Source organism: Leucoraja erinacea, chromosome 5 (genome assembly GCF_028641065.1).
Source record: "Leucoraja erinacea ecotype New England chromosome 5, Leri_hhj_1, whole genome shotgun sequence".
Taxonomy (NCBI): Eukaryota; Metazoa; Chordata; class Chondrichthyes; order Rajiformes; family Rajidae; genus Leucoraja; species Leucoraja erinaceus.
The window spans coordinates 71,572,391-71,596,852 of NC_073381.1; the positions used below are offsets into that span (position 1 = coordinate 71,572,391).

General features: G+C 42.8%; 1 protein-coding gene across 1 annotated transcript in view; it reads left to right on the forward strand.

Moving 5' to 3' along the window:
• The window catches only part of me1 (malic enzyme 1, NADP(+)-dependent, cytosolic), a 354,758-nt gene that overhangs the window by 148,083 nt on the left and 182,213 nt on the right, over positions 1-24,462 (forward strand). The window contains exon 4 of the mRNA XM_055635901.1: positions 22,469-22,544. Within this exon, the coding sequence (XP_055491876.1) occupies positions 22,469-22,544 (76 nt within the window). The remainder of the gene's footprint in view (positions 1-22,468; positions 22,545-24,462) is intronic.

Consider the following 24,462-nt stretch of genomic DNA (forward strand, 5'->3'; position numbering starts at 1 on the left):
TGCAGGAGTAGGCCATTTGGCCATTCAAGCCAGCACCACCATTCAATGTGATCTTGGCTGATCATCCCCAATCAGTACCCTGTTCCTGGCTTCTCCCCATATCCCCTGACTCCGCTATCTTGAATAGCCCTATCTAGCTCTCTCTCTAGAAAGTATCCAGAGAACCGGCCTCCACCGCCCTCTGAGGCAGAGAATTCCACAGACTCACAAATCTCTGTGTGAAAAAGTGTTTCCTCATCTCCGTTCTAAATAGCTTACCCCTTATTCTTAAACTGTGGTCCCTGGTTCTGGACTCCCCCAACATCGGGAACATGTTTCCTGCCTCTAGCGTGTCCAAACCCTTAATAATCTTATATGTTTCAATGAGATCCCCTCTCATTCTTCTAAACTCTGGAGTATATAAGCCCAGCCGCTCCATTCTCTCAGCAAACCTACGCTACGCTACACTCCCTCAATAGCAAGAATATCTTTCCTCAAATTAGGGGATCAAAACTGCACACAATACTCCAGGTGTGGTCGCACTAGGGCCCTATACAACTGCAGAAGGACCTCCTTACTCCTATTCTCAACTCCTCTCGTTATGAAGGCAAACATGCCATTCGATTTCTTCACTGCCTGCTGTACCTGCATGCTTACTTTCATTGACTGATGAACAAGGACCCCCAGATCCCGTTGTACTTCCCCTTTTCCCAACTTGACACCATTTAGATAATAATCTGCCTTCCTGTTTTTGCTACCAAAGTGGATAACCTCACATTTATCCACATTAAACTGCATCTGCCATGCATCTGCCCACTGACCCAACCTGTTCAAGTTACCCTGCATCCTCATAGCATCCTCCTCACAGTTCTCATTGCCACCCAACTGTGTCATCTGCAAATTTGCTAATGTTACTTTGAATCCCTTCATCTAAATTCGATTTAATTTGATCCCAATGGCTGCCGTGAACCTCCATTTGTTGATTTAGGTCCATTGTCAAGGTACGTGAAGCCAACAGTTGTGAACCTGGGTTTTAGGATGGACAGTGACTTTAAATTAGATCGCCAAATATGCGCGGTGGTTAAGTCCAGCTTCTTTCACCTAAGGAAGCTGGCGAAGGTGAAGCCCATTCTCGAGCGGCAGCATTTTGAGACAGTAATCCATGCCTTTATTAGATCTAGGCTGGATTACTGTAACGCGCTCTATTTTGGTGTTGCTCGTTCTTCACTGGCTCGTCTCCAGTTGGTTCAGAATGCTGCTGCTCGCCTTTTAACAGGGACTTGAAAGAGGGAGCACATATCGCCAATTCTGGCCTCCCTACACTGGCTCCCGGTGCACTTTCGAGTTCATTTTAATATGCTGCTATTTGTTTTTAAATCTCTGAATGGGCTCGCCCCGCCTTACCTCTCTGAGCTGCTCCACCCATATGCTCCTGCCCGGTCCCTCAGGTCAGCTGGTCAGCTGCTCCTGGAGGTACCAAGGTCTAGTCGGAGGCTCAGAGGGGATAGAGCCTTCTCTGTTGCTGCTCCGGCACTCTGGAACACCCTGCCATTGCACATCAGACAGGCCCCCTCACTGTCCATCTTCAAATCCAGTGTTAAAACACATTTGTACTGCTTGGCTTTTGACCATGCCTGAGGCGTTGCTTCTGTTTGTGGTGTTTTTGATGTTTCTTTATTTTACATGTCTTTTCCTACTATTTCTTTTGATTGTTATTTTTGGTGTGTATTAACTTTTTTGTCAATGATTAGTGATGTACAGCACTTTGTTGCAGCTATGTTTGTTTTTAAAGTGCTCTATAAATAAAATTATCACTAATGCATCCACTATTTCTGCGGCTACTTCCTTAATTACTCTGGGATGCAACTTATCTGACCCTGCGGATTTATCGGTCTTTAATCCATTCAATTTACCTAACACCACTTCCCGGCTAACATGGATGTCACTCAGTTACTCCATCTCATTTAACCCCCGGTCCCTTGCTATTTCCGGCAGATTATTTATGTCTTCCTTAGTGAAGACAGAACTAAAGTAGTTATTCAATTGGTCTGCCATGACCTTGTTCCCCATGATCAATTTTCTGTTTCTGACTGCAAGGGACCTACATTTGTTTTAACTAATCGTTTCCTCTTCACATATCTATAAAAACTTTTGCAGTCAGTTTTTTATGTTCACTGCCAGTTTTCTTTCATAATCTATTTTCCCTTTCCTAATTAAGCCTTTTGTCCTCCTCTGCTGGACTCTGAATTTCTCCCAGTCCTGTGGTAGGCTGCTTTTTCTGGCTAATTTGTACGCTTCATCTTTGGTTTTGATACTATCCCTGATTTCCCTTGTTATCCACGGATGCACTACCTTTCCTGATTTATTATTTTGCCAAACTGGGATGAACAATTGTTGTAGTTCATCCATGCAGTTTTTAAATGCCTTCCATTGCATATCCACCGTCAACCGTTTAAGAATCATTTGCTAGTCTATCTTGTCCAATTCACTTCTCATACCCTCAAAGTCACCTTTCTTTAAGTTCAGGACCCTTGTTTCTGAATTAACAATGTCACTCTCCATCCTAATGAAGAACTCAACCATATTATGGTTACTCTTGCCCAAGGGGCCATGCACAACAAGACTGTTAACTAACCCTTCCTCATTACTCAATACCCAGTCTAGATTAGCCTGCTCTCTCGTTGGTTCCTCTACATGTTGGTTTAGAAAACTATCCCGCATACATTCTAAGAAATCCTCTTCCTCAGCACCCCTGCCAATTTGATTGACCCAATCTATATGTAGATTGAAGTCACCCATTATAATTGTTTTACCTTTGTTACACGCATTTCTAATTTCCTGTTTGATGCCATCCCCCAACTACACTACTACTGTTAGGTGGCTTGTACACAACTCCCACTCGCGTTTTCTGCCCCTTAGTGTTTTGCAGCTCTACCCATATCGATTCCACATCCTCCAGGCTAATGTCCTTCGTTTCTATTGCGTTAATCTCCTCTCTAACCAGCAACGCTACCCCACCTCCTGTTCCTTTCTGTCTATCCCTCCTGAATATTGAATATCCCTGGATGTTCAGCTCCCAGCCTTGGTCACCCTGTAGCCATGTCTCTGTGATCCCAACTATATCATATTCATTAATAACTATCTGTACATTCAACTCATCCACCTTATTACGAATGCTCCTTGCATTAAGATACAAAGCCTTCAGGCTTGTTTTTACAACATTCTTACCCCTTATACAATTATGTTGAAAAGTGGCCCTTTTTGATTTTTTCCCTGGATATGTCTGCCTGCCACTTTTACTTTTCACCTTGCTACCTATTGCTTCTGCCCCCATTTTACACCCCTCTGTCTCTCTGCTCTTGCTCCCATCCCCCTGCCACATAAGTTTAAATCCTCCCCGACAGCACAAGCAAACACTCCCCCAAGGACATTGGTTCCATTCCAGCCCAGGTGCAGACCATCCTGTTTGTACTGGTCCCACCTCCCCCAGAACTGGTTCCAATGCCCTAGAAATTTGAATCCCTCCTCCTTGCAATATTTTTCAAGCCACGCATTCATCTGCAATATCCTCCTATTTCTACTCTGACTAGCCCGTGGCACTGGTAGTAATCCAGAGACTATTTCCTTTGAGGTCCTTCTTTTAAGTTTATATCCTAGCTCCCTAATTTCACCTTGTAGGATCTCATCCCTTTTTTGTACCTATATCGTTGGTGCCAATGTGCACCACGACAACTGGCTGTTCACCCTCCCCCTCCAGAATGTTCTGCAGCCGTTCAGTGACATCCCTGACCCTTGCACCAGGGAGGCAACATACCATCCTGGAGTCTCGTTTGCGGCTGCAGAAACGCCTATCTATTCCCCTGACAATTGAATCCCCTATTACTATTGCCCTTCCACTCTTTTTTCTCCCCTCCTGTGCCGCAGAGCCACCCATGGTACCATGAACTTGGCTGCTGCTGCCTTACCCTGATGAGCCATCTCCCCCAACAGTATCCAAAATGGTATACCTGCAGATTGGGTAACTCCTCCTGTCACCAACGGCTCCCCGGGCCTCTGTGAAAGCAAGCCCCGCGCTCGATTTTTAACTCACCGCCCAGGTAACTCCTCCTCTCACCAACGGCTCCCCGGGCCTCTGGTTCGCCAAAAGATTTTGAACATTTCAAAAACCAGCAGGGATAAAAAAAATGTTGCGACACATGAAAAAACACCGCGCATCACGCCGCATCACCGCCGCAATTTTTTCGGTTACCTGATATGTCAGTCAATGATGCCGGCAGTCGCAGTCGCCAAGTGGGACAGGCCCTTTAATTTGATCAGGTCAAGTTCCTCAAAAGGTCTATCTGCCTGCACTCTGGGATCCCTCCACTAAAAGGCCTGCAGCTGTTCCAGAAGGCAACTCACCCCCTGCTTTTAAAGAGGAATTGGGAATGAACAACAAATGCATGCCTTGACGTTCATGCATCCCATGAATGATTAGAGAAAATATTTTTAGATCTATTTTATTTTGTCTTAGGTGATTTGTTTTTCAAAATGTTGCCTTAAAATTTAAACTCTAAATCTTGGATTAAGGATCTAGCTGTGACAATGACACTGCTTATCATCTTACCAAATTTTGGATCTTAAAGGAACCTCCTTGAATAAACAATTTGAGGCACATATGGTTGGAGCATTATCTGACATTTTAATAGTTTATTTTGACAAGTGTTCAAATGTATTGCAGATGTTTTACATTTGGCTTTAATGTACAAGGAGGTGATCCATTTCCTGGCAAAACTGGAAGTTATCATTCTTATCCATAACCAACACCTTTGGGCACTTAAAAGAAAGTTATATAATTTCTCATGGTCATTAATAACTGGTAAATGGCTGAGAAAACCTAACTGCCACCCTGTTTTATAATTGCCATTTTATCTCCATCTTTTGAGTGTAGCAAAGTCCTACATTTCCTCCCAGATGAGAATGATGGCAAAGTCATGGTTGTGCTTTTTTCAGGACATCAGTGCAATCATCGTGTTCACTTTTGATGCATTGCTCGTGGTGCTCTTAAAGTCATAGTGATACCGTGTGAAAACAGGCCCTTGGCCCAGCTTGCCCACTCCAGCCAACATGTCCCAGCTACCCTAGTCCCACCTGTCTGCACTTGGTCCATATCCCTCCAAACCTGTCCTATCCATGTACCTGTCTAACTGTTTCTGTTGGGATAGTCCCAGCCTCATCTACCTCTCTGGCAGCTTGTTCCATACACCCACCACCCTTTGTGTGAAAAGTCATCAACAGAAGACTCTTTTGGCAAAAGAGTATGTTGGAGATATGGTGCTTTCTGATAAGGTGGAAGGTGACAGGGATTAATTGAAGTTGTAGTGCAAGCTGGACTAGCGATGTATCATGAAAATTGAATCATTACCAATAGCTACATCTGGAAAAACATGTGGAGGAGAATGTAGTTTTATGCGTTTAGAGCCTGCGAAGAATTAAGAGAAACAATAAGATGTTCCAAATGTGAGTTTTTTAGTAACAAGTGTAGAGGACACAGAATGGAGATGATAGTGGAAATTTGATGGGTACAAAATGGGTAAATACAGCTCAATCCTAAGAAGTATACGTTTATTACATTTGGAAATGATACGTTAACATTAAACTGCGCTTGGATTCCAGATTCATTTATGGGCAGGTTATCAGCAAACTCAGTCTCGGGCAAGATCTATGGGAGGAACTGCCTCAAAAGGTAGCCAGCATTATCAAAGACCCACACCACCCTGACCACATTCTCATTTCACTTCTAATATTGAGAAGAAGGTATAGGAGTCTGAGATCTGTGACCACCAGCCTCAAGAATAGCTTCTTCCCAACATCTATCACGCTCTTGAAAACTACACAACATTAATCTCAACTCCAAACTATGGACTTTGTACAAAGGACTTTGGATTTTTATTGCACTAATATTGGAGTTATTGATATATTAAGGTTTTTTTCTTTATTATATAATATAGAAGTAAAAGTCATGCAGCACAGAAATGGGCCAACTCGCACATGCCGACTAAGATGCCTTATCGAAGCTAGTTTGACTTGTATGCATTTGACTCGTATCCTTCTGAACCTTTCCTATCCATATGTACCTGGCCAAGTGTCTTTTAAACGTTGTTATTGTATCTGCCTCAACTACCACCTGTGGCAGCTCACTCCTTCCACCAAGCACTCTGTGTGGAAAAAGTTGCTCCTCAGGTTCCTATTAAATCTTACCCCTCTCACTTTAAACCTAAGTCCTCTGGTTCTTGATTCCCTTTCCCTGAGTAAAAGACTGTGCATTCACCCAATCAATTCACATGATTTTACACACCTCTATAAGATCACCCCTTAGCCTCTTGCACTCCTAGCCTGTACAATCTCCTCTATAGTTCCGTCCCTCTAGCCCTGGCAATATCCTCGTAAATCTTCTCTGTATCTTTTCCAGCTCAACAACACTTTCCCTATAGTTCAGGCCCTCTTGATCTTCTACAAGTGTAGATACATTAGCTAGGCCTTTATAGGCCTTTTAAGCTGATGCAAATAAAAATGTCATTGTTCTAGTGTCGGTGCATATGACAATTAAATAACCTTGACTGTACGACCTGTTTCACTTACTGCATAACATTTGACTCTGAGTCACTAGAGTGGTTAACTCTATGGCTTTCACCCATCTTCAAGGGCAGCTAGGGATAAGCAACACATACTAGTCTGCCAAAGATAAAAAGGCTAATCATGAGAAAGTTGTCCACAGCTGCATACTGTTAATCTCCTTTACAGTGAAATATTTAACCACATCAGATCTGATTTACATGCAGTCATTGAAGCTTGCAGTAAATAGATGGGCTGACATTTCCCAGATCTTGTAGAGCACCTCAGTTGTAATTAGAGTTTGCTAATTCTTAAACAATACATTTGTAAATTTCAAGTCAAGTTTATTTCATATGCACAGTGAGGGGCAAGAACAATAGAACTCCCCCCTGTTAAACAAAGCCTATGTTCTGATCTGCTGTTTAACCTTGTTAACAATGTTCAAAGTATTTTGACACTGTTGAAGACAAAGCAGCTCACTGGTTGACCGATTCATCATCATAAATATTGATTCCTTTCACCCTGGTATATTATGACTACAGTGTGTTGTATCTAAGAAGTGTACTGTAGTTAGTTTCTCGGGCTACTCCAGCAACACTGTAAAGATACTTTAGAAGGTCATGCAAAAGTCTTTTCCTAGTGATACTTCCTGGTCTGGAACGGGGAAAAGACGTGCTAATTTTTATTTTCAGTGGCCTTAATGTTTGAGATGTAGCAGTTAGTATTACTTGTACCTGTCATGCAATTTGGTGTACTTCAATTGTCTAATTTTCTTCTCGCTTAGTCAGTAGTTTGAAAAGCATGTAGAATAAAACTAATGTGGTGGCCAAATGCCATGAGGGGAATCATGTCTTCAAGCTAGTTCTGAAAACTTGAAGTATGTGCAAAAGAAAATAATTCAATTTGGCAGGGTAGAATTATTGCAGGGAGAGAATGGGCAGTTTAATCCAGACATTGCCGTGCATTACTAAAATATTAATCTCGATTATTTTTAAGAAAGAACTGCTGATGCTGGAAAAATCGAAGGTAAATAAAAATGCTGGGGAAACTCAGTGGGTGAGGCAGCATCTATGGATAGAAGGAATAGGCGACGTTTCGGGTCAAGACCTTTCTTCAGACTGATGTCGGAGGGGTAGGCGGGAAAAAGAAAGGAAGAGGCGGAGGCAGTAGGCTAGTGGGAGAGTTGGGAAGGGAAAGAGGGAGAAAGCAAGGACTACCTGAAATTGGAGAAGTCAATGTTCATATCGCTGGGGTGTAAACTACCCAAGCAAAATATGAGGTGCTGTTCCTCCAATTTGCGCTGGGCCTCACTCTGACAATGGCGGAGGCCCAGAACAAAAAAGTCGGAGTCGGAATGGGAGGGGGAGTTGAAGCGCTGAGCTACCGGGAGATCAGGTTAGTTATTGCGAACTGAGCGGAGGTGTTGGGCGAAGTGATCACCAAGCCTGCGCTTGGTCTCACCAATATAGATAAGTTGACACCTGGAACAGCAGATGCAGTAGATGAGGTTGGAGGAGGTACAGGTGAACCTCTGCCTCACCTGGAAAGACTGCTTGAGTCCTTGGATGGAGTCGAGGGGGGAGGTATAAGAGAGAAGTGTAGCATTTCCTGCGGTTGGAAGGGAAAGTATCATCAGGGATGGGGGTGGTTTGAGTGGGAAAGGACGAATTGACCAGAGAGTTACGGAGGGAATGGTCTCTGCGGAAAGCAGAAAGGGGAGGAGATGGGAAGATGTGGCCAGTGGTGGGATCCCGTTGGAGGTGGCAAAAATGTTGGAGGATTATATGTTATATGCGATGGCTGGTAGGGTGGAAGGTGAGGAGGGTCAGTAGAGTCACAGGTGGAAGCCCGCGGGGATTGGAGTCCAGGTCAGCGGGCGAAGCGTCGGAAGTCCCGGTCAGTGGATGGCCGGGGAGGCAGCGATGGCCGGGGAGGCAGCGAGGGTCGGCGTCATCGGTGAGTCGGTGAAAGTCGGCAGCAGCAGCCACGTTGAGGTCGATGACGGCGGCATCCTCGGCATCCAAATAATCTAGATTATTTGCTCAGCTACAGGAGTGCATTTTGAAAATGCAGCCTCAATCAAAGACGAGTGCAAGGCCACAGAGACCCTGATAAAGAAATTGAATTAAATAAATGGAAAAGTAATATGCAAAACTGACTGTAACTTCTAAGCAATGATGTCTGTGTCTCTTAAATGTTGGTATTTTATCTACCTCAGCGCAGCTCATTCCATATACCCACCACCCTGTGAGTGAAAAAAGTTGCTCCTCAGGTTTCCTAATATCGAAAACGGATTGTAACTTCTTCTTTCTTTTTTTTTTTTTTTTTTTTTTTTTTTTTTTTTTTTTTTTTTTTTTTTTTTTTTTTTTTTTTTTTTATTAAAATTTTTTTATTGGAGATAAGTACATAGTCTATTACATCATTACTGTCTTACATTTTTAAAATTATAACATTGACAGTTATTATTACATTGTCTCCAATATTTTTTACGGATTGTAACTTCTAACCAATAAGATCAACAAAATAAACTGTCATTGAAAACAAATTTTCACTGTCCAAAGCCTAGAAATAGTGGTGCAGTGGTAGAGTTGCTGTCTTACAGCGCCAGAGACCCGGGTTCGATCCTGGATATGGGTACTGTCTGTGCTGAGTTTGTACATTCTCCTTGTGACCACAAAATGCTGGAGTAACTCAACGGGACAGGCAGAGTCTCTGGAGAGAAGAAATGGGTGACATTTCGGGTCGAGACCCTTCTTCAGACTGCCTGCCTGTCCTGCTGAGTTACTCCAGCATTTTCTGTCTACCTTTGATTTAAACCAGCAACTGCTGGTCTTTCCTACACTCCTTGTGACCATGTGGATTTTCTCCAGTTTCCTCCCACACTCCAAAGATGTAGAGGTTTGTAGGTTAATTGGCTTCGGTAAGTTTAAAAAAAATTGTCCCTAGTGTGTAGGCTAGTGTTATTGTATGGGGTGATCGCTAGTCACCATGGACTCGGTGGGATGAAGGGCCTATTTACGTGCTGTATCTCCAAAATCTAAAGTAAACATTTTGTAAACAAAGTTTTCTAATATCATCTACTGCATCCATTAAGTAATTTTCTCTGTGCATGGTAGCTAATCTGTGGCCCAGTAACAGCCAGAATTCAAATTACAGTCATAGCTGGTTAATGGTGCTTATCTGTGCACATTAAAAGTTGGGTTGAGTATAAGGGAACGCATTGAAGACTAGTTCTTAATGCAGGCTATGTTTTCAATTAATTAGAACTAGAATGGAACCAAACTTGATTTGATCACCTTATTTCTATAAAAAAAACACTTGTTCCTTAAGGTTTCACTTCGTTTTTTATGCTTTTTTAAATAATAAAGCCTGATTAGAAAAAGTGCATTTATTGTGCTTTCAATTCGTAGACATAGAAATGGCAGAATTACTTGAGACAAGTTTTGTGGTGTTCTTAACATTATAGTTGGCAAATGATGTCAGATCTTTTTTTTTTAATGCATTCACAGGGTTTTGTCCATTTTCTGAACTACTTAGAAGTCCAATATGAATGTTAAAGTTTTCAACCAGTTTTGATGGTGGAATGCCTGAGAATGAGTTAAGGGCCTGTCCCACTTGGATTCAGTGAGTGTCGACTGAACTCCCCTCTCCCCTCCACCACCCTCTTACCCCCTCCTGCCCCCATCCCTCCTTCTCCATTCTCCCCCAACCCTTCTTCCCTCCCCTGTCCCACCCTTCTTCCCTTCCCCCCTCTTCCTCCCTTCTCCCCGCTCCACTCTTCTCTCCCCCTTCTCCACCCACCACCCCCCCCCCCCCCCCCCCCACTTTCCCCAACACCCCCCACTTGTGGACCCAGCCTGTGACAGCTAGATCCCACTAATGGTACTGCACAAAGGCCACATCATCTGTTTTAGTAACATTGACTAAACACACTATCACTATCCCACACACGCTAGGGACAATTTATACTTATACCAAGCCTATCAACCTACAAACATGTGTGCCTTTGGAGTGCGGGAGGAAACCATAACCCTAATACTAACCTTAACTCTAATCCCAACCCTAATCCCAACCCTAACCCTAACCCTAACCTTAACCCTAGCCCTAACCCTAACCCTAACCCTAACCCTAACCCTAACCCTAACGCTAACCTAACCCTAACCCTAACTCTAACCCTAACCGGGCATCACCCACAGGACAGCATACATCATCGTGTATGTCGTACAAATATGGGCGTCAGCCACTAGCGCTCACAGTTGCCGAAAAAATCGCAAAGTGGGACAGGCCATTTACTGCAAACACATTAAATAGGTTTTATTTGACAACCTACCAAGAATACAATATGTTCAAATTAGCCATGAATTTGAAGTATGGTGACTGATCTCAAAATCTAACATTGACTATTGGGTAGGAATTGATCGAATAATTTTTGGGAGAAGAGAATATTTTGCAGGTTGATAAAACAAAATACTTATATATGACACATGCATGGATATGCTTTGTTGCTTACCTTCCATAAGTCTACATATGTTTCAGAGGAGAAATGTTATGATCGTGCAATAAACAATGAAGGCAAACTGACTATATGCCTTCTTTACCACTCTACCTACTTGTGTTGCCATTTCCAGGCAGTTATGGACCTGGACGCCACGATTGCTTTGCAAATCCATTGCTGTTGAGGGTCTTGCAATTAACTGTATATTGTTCCCTTACATTCTACCTCCCACAGTGCAACACCTTACACCTGCTTGGTTAAAACTCCATCTTTCACTTTCACTCCCGCCTATTTCTGTAGCTGATCTGTATCGCGCTGTATACTTTGACAGCCTTCCTAATGATCTGCGACACCAGCCATCTTGGTGTCATTTGTAAACTGACTAACTAACCCATCTACATTTACATCCTTTTCCTACTTCTAGTTCCCCTCTACTTTCAGCCTGAAGAAGCGCCTGGCTCGAAACGTCACCCATCCTTTTTTTCCAGAAATGTTGCCTGACCTGCTGTGTAACTCCTGCACTTTCTCTATTTACATTTACGTCCAAGTCATTTATGTATAACGCAAACAACAATGGTCTCAACACAGATCCCTGTTGACCTCCACTGATCACAGATCTCCAGCCTGAAAAATATCCTTCCATCAAAACCCTCTTATCAGTAAGCCTTCTTTCAGAGAACAGTAAGAAACCACCACTTTACTCTGGATCTGGAGTCCGATATCAACTGGAATAGACGAGGGCAGTTGATTTCCTCCCCAAAAGGAGGTACATTTTGTTGGAACAATCCAATAGTTACATGTTCAACATTACCACTGACCGTAAATTTTACCTTCTAAGTTGGGTATTCTACAGTAATCCAAACACAGTTGAGTATTCCTGCATTCTCCAAATTGAACCATTTCATCAGGCCCTGAAAAAATAAGGGACAATTTAAACTGGTAAATTGGCAATGAATAAAATAAAATTAAAAATCCTTTGGCAAAATGAATAAACTAATATGGTTAATAGTTCAAAATCATACCAATAATTGAACCAGATGACCACGATGTAGTGTACTAATAATTTACATTTATAGGAGTGAGGTTAGTGTTTTTAGTTCAATTTTTTGATTGTTTTATCCTTTTGGGATGCTCTTTTTTTTTTTTACCCCTCAATACCTGTTTGTGATGTAGAGGATGATGTGTGCTGGGGGAGTAGAATTATGTAAAAAAAAGTCAATCAAGAACACATTGTTTTAGAGACATATGTAAACATTAATTTCAGAACTCACACACAGTATTTTGTCTGATCTATGCAAGTTTTTTTAAATTGCACTCTATAGCACTTAATTAAGTCGAAAGAGATGTTTTACAAATTGAATGTTTATTCTTGTGGCAAAAGATAGTTCTGTTTTTTTTTCATATTAAATACTTAGCTGCACATAATGAAGTTGCCCATGTCAGGCCACGCAATGCGGTCTTGGGCCGCCTTGTGGGATTGAGCATGACTTGCTTCTACTTCAGTTCTGATGACCCTTTACTGGTCAATCTTCCACATTCTGAGCAATATAACACTCCAAATACATGACAATAAAAATGTTGAGGTAATAATAGTCATGCACTGCAAAATGGACTTTCAGCCTAACACATCAATATAGACCAAGATGACCCATCTAAGTTAGTCCCATTTGTCCACATTGTCTTATTTGATTCCAGCCTGCATGGTGGTTGATTCCAGTGGTTAAGATCACAGCTTGCAGGCATCATGACAATTTTTATTATGTGGGGAGGAAATTTGAGAAGTGATACAATTTCTGTTGATTGAGAAAGAGGGCTTTTGTGAGGTTGGAAAAGGCCAAATGTCATGGTTTGTATTTTCTTCACTTGGGCTACATATCTTATAATGACGAGACAAAGTGCAGGAAGGAGATTGTCAGCAAGGCATAGAAGATTGCGATTAACTTCAGGAAGTGAAGTAGAACACACACATTGATGGCGCCGAAGGAGAGATGGTCGAAAGCTTCACGTTCTTGGGAATATATATCACCAGCAGTTTATCCTGGACCAGCATCAATGGCCAATAAAGCACATAAATGCCTATACTTTGGCTGCTTGGCATGTCCCAAGTAAGCCTCACTAACTTTTACAGATGTGCCTTAGAAAGCATTTTATCAGCATGCATCACAGCATGGTTTGGGAATAGCTCCATCCAAGACCGCAAGTATTGTGGACATAGCTCAGATCATCGTGCAAACCAACCTCCCATTGACTCCATTTACACTTTATGCTACAACAGCAAGGCCACCAGCATCATAAGGACCAGTCTCACCCCAGTCACTCCCACTTCTCCCCTCTCCCATCAGGCCAGTGTTACAGAAGCTTGAAAATTCATACCTACAGATTTGGGGACAGTTTCTTGACAGCTGTTATCTTGCAACTGAACAGTTCTCTCATCAGCTAGAGAGTTGGTAGTCACCCATGTAGCTCCTTGGAGACCTTTGAACTATCTTTAATTGGACTTTATTGGTGTTTATCCTGCACTATAACGTAATACCCTTTAATCCTGTGTCTGTACAATGTGGACGACTTGATTGTAATCATGTGACTGGATAGCATGCAACAAAGAAACTTTTCACTGTGCTTCGGTACACGTGACAATAATAAGCTAAACTAATATACCTGGAACTTGTGTAAAAAGTTCACCCCAAAAGAAACAATTTAAAATAGGAGGACGGTAATTATTTTATTTACTAATTTGGTCAATGTTAGGCTTAGGCTTGGCTATCCTATGTCCATCTGTGAATTACTAATCTACCTCTATTTCTTTAATTCCTTAATTTAACAAAATTTGCTGGTGGCATTTAAGGACAGAGCTTCACATTATTTCCTTTGTCCATAAGAATATTGAGGGAAAACACTGGTAAAATAATGATGCAACCTCTTGACTGGCCTTTAACAAGCTGTGATCTCCCAACATATTTTGTCATTACAGATAAATATTATTACTAATTAAAGTGAGGTTGTATATATATCTCGGTTTAGTTCTTTGCCAAATATGCAAGACAAATTGGGGAGAGGGCAGGTTACCTATCCTAAACTTTACATCCGTGTGGCTTTAATTTGTACTCAAGTTAACACAATGTATTAGTTATAGCTGAGTGCTATGATTTCACTAATCCATTGCTGATAATTTGGCATACCCATGTGCTGCACAGTTCCTATGTGTCAGCTTATTTCAATGTCAGGCATCATTTGCAGAGCAATTTGCTTTTAAAAGCATTTTTGTTCCCTGCTATTGGCGTGAATCATTGATTGTTAGATTCTCAAGCACGGGTATTAGGCTTTGTCGTGGAATGTATTAGTTAAATTGCAGTATATTGAAATGTATTTGGGGCAAATTTTCTGCTTCATTCACCTCACCTGGTGTTTTGTGAGTTTTAGAAGGAAGGAGTGTCTGAGGGAGGGGAGATCAGAGGGAGGGGGGATCAGAGGGAGGGGAAGATCAGAGGAAGATCAGAGTGAGGGGAGTTCAGAGGGAGGGGAGTTCAGAGTGAGGGGAAGATAGGGGGGGGAGATCATAGGGTGGGATCAGAGAGGAGGATCAGAGGGGGGTGAAGGAGTGGGATCTGAGCGGGGACAGTGGGGATCTGAGAGGGGGGTCTGAGGAGGGGGCTTAGGGGGCGGAGGAGGGTCTGGTGAGAGGGGGTCTGTGTGACGGGGAGAAAAGGGGTCTCAGCAGAGAGAGAAAGGAGTCTGGGGGAAGTGGAGATCGGGTCTGGGGAGAGTTGTCCAGAGAAGGACCTTCAGCCCTCCACATCCATGCTATCCTTTTTTTGCCAATCCACACTAATCCTACTAATCCACACTAATTGTTAGCACACAACAAAAGCTTTTCACAGCACCTACCGGGATACACATGACAATACATTGAACTCAACTAATCCCATTATTGTAGGAGTCTTTCCTTGGCTACCACCTTGATTCTTCTAGATAGTCTTGAGATTCCCCGTGACTTTACCCGCCATTGATGTTTCATGGCCCATCTTTGACCTCCTAATTCCTTTTTTAAATTCTCTCCTACCCTCTATATTTCTCGAGGGTCGCTTGATTCTAATAGAAAATAATTTATATTTTCCTGAGCAAACCTTTAATATCTGTTATTTTCCAAGATTCTCTAGTCATACCATATTTGCCTTTCACTTTGAAGGGTCCCGATCTGAAACACCACCTGTTCAAGTTCTCCAGAGATGCTGCCTGACCTGTTTAGTTACCCCCGCAATTTATCTTTTTTGAAACCTTTCACCCTTATTGGAATATGCTGGCCTGAGCCTTTGTTAACTCTCTTTCCGTTTGTGAATCTCCCTTCACAGATGCTGTCTGAGCTGTTGAGCTCCTCAGCAGTTTGTTTTCTAAACCAAACCTTATAATGTATCAAAAAAAAAACATAAGTGCTCGAGTAACTCAGCGGGTCAGGCTACATCTCTGGAGAACGTGGAGGTATTTTAATTTGTCATGTTGAATGCAGTAACACTTCTCTGCTTCCCATCTAGTCTTTCAGTAGCTCTTTGTATTAGTCAGAGAATTGTAGAATCATACAGTATGGAAGCAGGCCCTTTGGCCCAACTCATCCATGCCAACCATAATGCCCCATCGAACCTAGCCTCATTTGCCCGCATTTGGCTCATATCCCTCTCAAACTACTATCCATGTACCTGTCCAATTGTCTTATATATGCAGTTACAGTCCCTGCTTCAACTAACTCCTCTGCCAGCTTGTTCCATTTACCCACCATCCTCTTTGTGAGCAAAGTTGCCTCACGGGTTCTTATTAAACCTTGCCTCTCTCAGTCTAATACGTTAATTCAACACTCTTTTAATGTACACATATATAAACTATGCTGTCTATCTCTTTGCAAATATTACTCCTTCTGAAGGAGTGATATTTGATAAGTAATCCTTATCAAAACATCATTATTGTCCCTTGCTGGAGAAAATGGATGATGAAAGCTGTGGATGTCTTCCTAACGGTAGCTAATATGCCTGGCTAAAGCATAAACAGGGGAGAAAAGAAACAATGAAAAACAATTTGGGAAGTGTGAAATACAGAACACAGTAATTGCTGGAAATCTCATACAATGGGAATGCTCAGCAGGTTGGGCAGCATTGGAGAAGAGTGAGGGGAAAAGTAAGAGAAAAGTCAGAACTGGCCAGGGATTGAAAAGCAAAACCATTTTTTGATGCTGGAAATCTGGAATGGAAATGCTCAGCAGGCCAGGCGGCTTCTGCAGAGAGAGAGTAATGGAAACATCAGACTGAATCCTGTACCTCTTCCTAGGCTTTCCATACTCTTGCATACTTATACACTTCCAGGTTCTGTCGCAAACTGGGTAGGCTGGTTACTTGAGGTTGGTTGAATTCAAAATGGAAGTTGAAAAAGAGGACATGAGCATCTGAATGCTTTTTCTGGTCTGAAGGAGGGAGAGATGGAACCGATGGAGCTGAGAGTTGTGTAAGCCGTGGTGGAGGGGAAGCCACTGTCAAGGAAGAAAGACATTTATTTTTAGTTTGTCTGTGAGTCTCCCTTGTGGTGCTGGAATATTGTTGCATTCTGACAAATGCCTCGAGATCTCCAGGCCATGGGTGCTTCAAAAGAAAGATCAAACTGTTTTATTGCAAACTAACATAGACTTATACTGACGTCAGGCGTATGATGAGATCATTATGTACATATTGTGCATTGCAATTCCCACACCTGTACAAATCTATCATGGGGCTGTCAGGCTAAACCTTCTTCACAGTACATGGTACTGAAACTTGAACTCTTTATTTCTGCACTGTAACTTTAAAAAAAAGTTATTTGACCTGAAACATCACCTATCCGTGTTCTCTTGGGATGCTGCCTGACCTGCTGAGTTACTCCAGCACATTGTGTCCTTCTCCTTCCATCCGCTGTTATTACAGGAGCGGTTTAGGCAAAAATGGTATCCAAGTTGCTTTTCTGTTGTTTTCCTAAGGATGCTCCTGGGGGTTGGTGAGGGGAGGTCTGCATTAAGAAACACCGCAGAAGAGTTTCAATGCAACTGAGTGGCTTGCTTGAGGATCAGTTTCCTTCTTTATGAGTAAAGGAAGGGGTTATCAAATAAGCCAGATTTTACACCAAAAATATCAGTGAATCTGTTGAGTGTTTAAGGACTATGTGTTCCTTGACGATTATTAAAACAATGATTTAAGCTAAGTATAGAATAGTGAAGCACTGGAACAGGCCATATGGTCCACAATGATTGCGATGAACATACGTAATGCCAAAGTAAACCAACCCCATCTGCCTGCTCATGGTCTACATCACTCCATTCCCTGTTTGTTCATGTGTCTCTTAGATGCCTTAAATGCCTCTTAGGTGTCATTATCGTGTCCGCTTCCATCTCCTCCCTTATCACGGCATTCCAGGCACCTACTTCTGTGTGAGGAGGGAAAAAATACTTGTTCTCTCCATTGCCTTTCAATTTTCCCCCTCTCACTTTACATCTATGCTCTCTAGCATTTGGCATTTCTACCCTCTGACTGACTATCCACCATATCTATGCCTCACATCATTTTACACACTTATATCAGGTCACCCCCCATCCTCCAATGCTCCAGAGAAAATAATGCAAGTTTATCCGAGCTCTCTCTATATCTAATATTTTCTAATCCAAGCAATGTCTTGGTAAATGTCTTCAGCACCCTACAAAGCCTCCACATCCATCCTGTTGTGGGGCGACAGGAACGGCACACGATACTTTATATATGGCCCTTCATTGTTTAACCCATAACATGAGGTAGATGAGTTAAGGGCCTGTCCCACTTACGTGTCCTTGGCACGCAAATTACGCGACTGCGTTGAGGCGCACGGGTATCGTATGGCCTCGCGGGGCCGGTCCCACTCAGAAGCGCAGAGGGGTATGTAGTTGTGAGCGACATCGCGCGGGGCTCCAAAATATTTGTAGTGAATGAAATCTTCACGCGCCAACGGCCTGTCGTGGAACTGACGGCCAAAGTGGGACAGGCCCAAGACCCTGGCGTGATGCAACGTCTCACCTTCAACAGCAGCAGAAGCAGGCAAACGATCGCCGAACTCGGCCTGGGGCTCACGGCCGTTGCGTACCGGATCCGCCCCCACTTCTACTCCCAGAGCGGGGCCAAGAAAATTGAAGATAGACGCAAAATGCAGGAGTAACTCAGCGGGACCGGCAGCATCTCTGGAGAGAAGCAATGGGTGATGGTTCGGGTCAAGACCCTTCTTTTCAGACTGAAGAAGAGTCTCGACACGAAACGTCACCCATTGCTTCTCTCCAGAGATGCTGCCTGTCCCGTTGAACTACTCCAGCTTTGTGTCCATCTTCAAACGACGACACGTGCTCCAGACGGCTGTGCGTACGCATGTAATCGGGCCCGACCTTCGCGGGACCGTCGCGGCTCAACGCGACCACAAGGTCGCCTAATTTGCATGCCAAGGACACGTAAGTGGGACAGGCCCTTTAATGACTAATGCTCTATGTCCCACTGACCACACTTTACATTTGTGTCACCAATTTCAGGGTGCTTGCTGTGCATTTGGATCGGAAGATGAGGGGGACCTCATTGAAACATACAGAATAGTGAAAGGCTTGGATAGAGTGGATGTGGAGAGGATGTTTCCACTAGTGGGACAGTCTAGGACTAGAGATCATAGCCTGAGATTTAAAGGACGTTCTTTCTTTCTTAGGAAGGAGATGAGGAGAGATTTCTTTAGTCAGAGGATGGTGAACCTGTGGAATTCTTTGCCATGGAAGGCTGTGGAGTCCAAGTCAGTGGATATTTTTAAGGCAGAGATAGATAGATAGATTCTTGATTAGTATATGTGTCAGCGGTTATGGGGAAAAGGCAGGAGAATGGGGTTTGGAGGAAGAGATAGATCAGCCACGATTGAATGGCATAGAATTCTACCCCTATTCCTTATGACCTTATACTTCTTCTTACAATGTACCTAATAAAATCCAAAACCTCACACTTGCTGGATTAAACTATATCTGCCACTTTTCTGCCCTTATTTTCAACTGATTGGTATCCTTCTGTATCCTTTTGACTATTTGCAATTCCAGCAATTTTCCTGTCAACTGCAAACTTGCTTGTATTTCCACCCATGTTTTGGTTCAATTTGTATGTTACCGAGGCCCCAGCACTGACCCCTGCTTAACACCACTGGTTAAAGACCTGTGGTCAGAGAAATATCCATCCACCACTATCTTCCATCTTCTATGGCCGAGCCAATGTTGAATCTAATCTATCAAATAATTCCATCAATTCCATGCTTATTAATCTTTTTGCATCAGCGTACCATGAGGGACATTATCAAATGTGGACAACATCCACTGCCCTATCTCCATTAATCATTTTAATCCTCTCCTCAAAAAATCTGTCATGTTCTCAAGATGTGACCTGCCGTGAACAGAGCCATGCTGTCTATCCCGAACAAACCCATGCTTTTTTAAAAATGCAGTAAAATCCTATCCCAAGGAATCCTGTCAATAGCCTTCCCGCTACAGATGTGAAGCTCCCAGAATGGGAGGGCTCTGGGGAGTGTTGTGGAGCAATTTGTTCTGGACCAGCCACATCAAAGCTATGGCCAAGAAAGCACACCAATGCCCCCTCTTCTTCAGAAGACGTAGGAAGTTTGGCTTGTCCCCAATAACCCCCACCAACTTCTACACATGCACCGTAGAAAGCATCTTATGGGGATGCTTCACAACCCAGTTTTGGCACAGTTCCGTCCAAGACTGTAATAAATTGCAGACTGTTGTAGATGTAGCCCAGACCTTCATGCAAACCAACCTCCCTTCCATCGATTTCATCTATACATTCACACTGCCTTGGCAAGCCTGCATGAAGGACCGGCCTCTTCTCCCCTCTCCCACCAGGCAAGAGGTACAGAAGTTTGAAAATGCTTACCTCCAGATTTGGGTACAGTTGTTTTCCAGCTGTTATCGGGCAACTGAATGGTCCTCTCATCAGCTGGAGAGTGATCCTGACCTTCCGTCTACTTCATTTGAGATCTTTGAACTATCTTTAATCAGACTTTATCGGGCTTGAATATTATATCATTGCATCAAAAGCTGTACCCTTTATCAGCACACAGTGAATGGCTTGACTGCATTTGTGTACATTCTTTGACTGGATAGCACACAAACAAAAGCTTTACCTCGAAGATAGACACAAAAAGCTGGAGTAACTCAGTGGATCAGACAGCATCCCTGGAGAAAAGGAATAGGTGTATTTTTGGGTCGTGACCCTTCTTCAGTTTCGACCCAAAACGTCATCTATTCCTTTTCTCCAGAAATGCTGTCAGACCCGTTGACTTGCTCCAGCTTTTTGTGTCTATCTTCGGTTTAAACCAGCATCTGCAGTTGCTTCCTACACAAAAGCTTTTCCTCGTTACACATGACAATAATAAACTAAACTAAACCCATTAATTGTGACCCAGTTATTAGAAGACCAGAATTGTTTGTAAGGAATGCCAGGAGGAATTGATGATGGCTTGTTCAAGAGTGACAGCAATCACATTTGCTGGCAACTATCTGGAGAAGTTGACCTTTTATTAGTAGGGACGTGGACATGAATTTCAATAGCTGTCAATGGGATACTTAAAGATTAACAGTGTTAAATGTTGCTGCTTTTTCATAATTCTCACTCCTGTTCATTGTCGTCAGAAAATGAAAGCTGTTTGTCTCAGTATGATAGGTTTTTAATTGAGATCAGCAGTTCAAACTTTTCATTGTGTGATGGAAAAAATTAGTTAATGTGATATTGGCTGAGTTTGTAATCCTGCCAGGGAAGGCTGCAACATATTGACTGAAATTCTGCAGGGTTTCATTGTGAATTCGAGAGAATTGCAGTCGAATTTCAAAATCAATTGATATTGATTTTATGACCATTTTTCTCTTTTGGTCTTTTTTCCACTTAGTGAAATCATACTGCCCAACTTGCCCACACCATCCAACATAGCCCATCTACACTAGTCCCACCTGCCACTTTTGGCCCATATCCCTCTAAACCTCTCTTATCCATGTATCTGTCTAAATGCCTCTTAACTGCAGCAATAGTCCCTGCCTCAGCTACCTCCTCTGGTAGCTTGTTCCATACACCTTTATCGAAAATAAGTTACCCCTCGGGTTCCTATTAAATCTTTCTCTCCTCACAAACCTATATCTGCTTCTTGATTCCCCTACTCTGGGCATTCCTCTACTCTGGACTCTGTGCGTTTTACCAATCTATTCCTCTCATGACCTTGTGCATGTCTGTAAGAGCACCCTTCATTCTCCTGTGCTCAGTGGATTTTCGAGTGGAGATTTCAGATAATAGAACTTCTTAATGTGTGGAAATAATCCATTGCTTTGCCTTTGTTGTTCTGCTCCTGCACTAAAGGCTGTGTGAGTAAAAATGCTGCATCAGCACAATGCGGTGCACTGCATTGAATATTGAACTGGCATGGTTCCATATATGAATGTAATCACACTTCTGTTTTTTTTTAAATGAGTACCAGACAGAGGTATGGGTTATATTAATGGAAATAACTTAATTAGGTATGGTTGTTGTCTCTGGCACGTCAACTATTCAAGCCACAGCACCACATCTTTTTGATCCAAGTTCAGACGTTCTTGTGGACTTCCAGATTCTCACAGTTTAAGACACACAAAAAGCTAGAGTAACTCAGCTGGTCAGGCTGCATTTCTGGAGAAAAAAATTAGGTGCCGTTTCGGGTCGAGACCCTTAAGACTTCAGTTTAAACCACCATCCGCAGGTCCTCCTTACACATAATGTCTTCTCACACTTTAATATTGCCTTTAGAGGTTTGAAAAATAAATTAAATTAGCAAATGATACCTTTTGACAAGGAATAACAGAAGCTTGTTTCATGATAAATATTTCTGTGAGAAAGAACTGCAGATGCTGGTTTAAACTGAAGACAGACACAAAAAGCTGGAGTAACTCAGCGGGACAGGCAGCATCTCTGGAGAGAAGGAATGGGTGAAGTTTCCGGTCGAGACCCTTCTTTAGATGCTGCCGGTCCCGCTGAGTTACTCCAGCTTTTTATATCTGTCATTGATAAATACATCTGTTAAGGTAGCCTGACCTGCTGAGTATTATCAGCTCTGTTTTTGTTTTAGACTTAGCTATTCTTTGATTTTCATCAACTTCTTTCATGAAATTCATTTGAAAAATTTGTCCTTATATTATATGGATGGGTGTAACATGGTACAGTGAACACATTTTAATTGTGCAAAGCGGTGAATTGTAAATGTCCTTTTTAGGTTTACAAAACTGCGTAACTTTATTCCGGAGATGTAACTTTCCGCGTACATATTTAATTCTTGCTGGCTAAATCTCTAACTTTTCTTTTCATTCAGGGGTCTTTTTATTACTATCCATGACCGAGGGCACATTGCAACAATACTGAAGTCCTGGCCTGAAACTAATATTCGGGTAAGTTCATATTGCTGTCTATTCTGATACTTGCATGCAGAGAGATACCTTATTTTTGGAACACTATATGATGGAATTTTGTGTGCTTTTGTCCTCTTTTCTGGATTGATTGGACAATGTTTCACACATGATCAATAGTTCCGGCAGACAGTCTCGCCCTTGCATAAGCAAAGGGTCTTGGTCTCTGTTAGAAAGACCATGATTCTAAGTTAGACACAAAATGCTGGAGAGAAGGAATGGGTGACCTTTCGTGTCTTGACCCAAAACGTCACCCATTCATTTTCTCCAGAGATGCTGCCTGTCCCGCTGAGTTACTCCAGCATCTGCAGTTCCTTCATACACATGAGTCTAAGATATTGTGCATATTTTTGCCCAAGCATATGGGGGACCTGAGTGTGAAATCGTAAAAGATAACCAGTAGAGTAAGAACAAAGATGCGTTTTGGGATAGAAGTGGAATGACTTTGATAGAATTAATCGATCAATGGACAATAGACAATAGGTGCAGGAGTAGGCCATTCGGCCCTTCGAGCCAGCACCGCCATTCAATGTGAGCATGGCTGATCATCCACAATCAGTACCCCGTTCCTACCTTCTCCCCATATCCCCTAACTCCACTATCTTTAAGAGCCCTATCTAGCTCTCTTTTGAAAGTATCCAGAGAACCGGCCTCCACCACCCTTTGAGGCAGAGAATTCCACAGACTCACAACCCTCTGTGTGAAAAAGTATTTCCTCATCTCCATTCTAAATGGCTTACCACTTATTCTTAAACTGTGGCCCCTGGTTCTGGACTCCCCCAATATCGGGAACACGTTTCCTGTCTCTAACGTGTCCAAACCCTTAATAATCTTATATGTTTCAATAAAATATCCTCTCATCCTTCTAAATTCCAGAGTATACAAGCCCAGCTGCTCCACTCTCTCAGCATATGACAGTCCCGCCATCCCGGGAATTAACCTTGTAAACCTACGCTGCAATCCCTCAATAGCAAGAATGTACTTGACTCATTAACAAGGTCCCCCAGATCCCGTTGTATGTCCCCTTTTCCCAACTTGACACCATTTAGATAATAATCTGCCTTCCCGTTTTTGCTACCAAAAGTGGATAACCTTACATTTATCCACATTAAAACTGCATCTGCCATGCATCTGCCCACTGACCCAACCTGTCTGAAGGGGCTGTCCTACTGTATGAGCTAATTCGAACTCGGAGAATTACAGTAATAGCCGCTCGTAGGTACTCGGGGGGCCCTCGTGGACATTTTTCATCATGTTGAAAAATCTTCACGAGTCTTCATGAGCTTAACGTGTTTTCCGGCCGTTAACGTTACGAGTCGTTAAGAGACGTCCCGAACTCTGACGTACCCGCTACGTACATTCTAAGTGCTTACAACGAATTTGATTTTTTTTTAACTCGGGAGAGCTCTTGAATTAGCTCGTACAGTGGGACAGCCTCTTAAGTCACCCTACATTCTCATAGCATCCTCCTCACAGTTCACACTGCCACCCAGCTTTGTGTCATCTGCAAATATGCTAGTGTTACTTTGAATCCCTTCTTCTAAATCATTGATGTATATTGTAAATAGCTGCGGTCCCAGCACTGAAGCCTTGCGGAACCCCATAGTCAATGCCTGCCATTCTGAAAGGAACCCGTTAATCCCTACACTTTGTTTCCTGTCTGCCATTCAATTTTCTACCCATATCAGCACTCTACCCCCAATGCCATGTGCCCTCATTTTGCCCACTAATCTCCGATGTGGGTCCTTATCGAATGCTTTCTGTAAGACCAGGTACACTACATCCACTGGCTCCCCCTTGTCCATTTTCCTAGTTACATCTTCAAAAATGCCCCCTTCGTAAATCCATGCTGACTCGGATCTATCCTGTGACAGCTATCCAAATATGCCGCTATTTCATC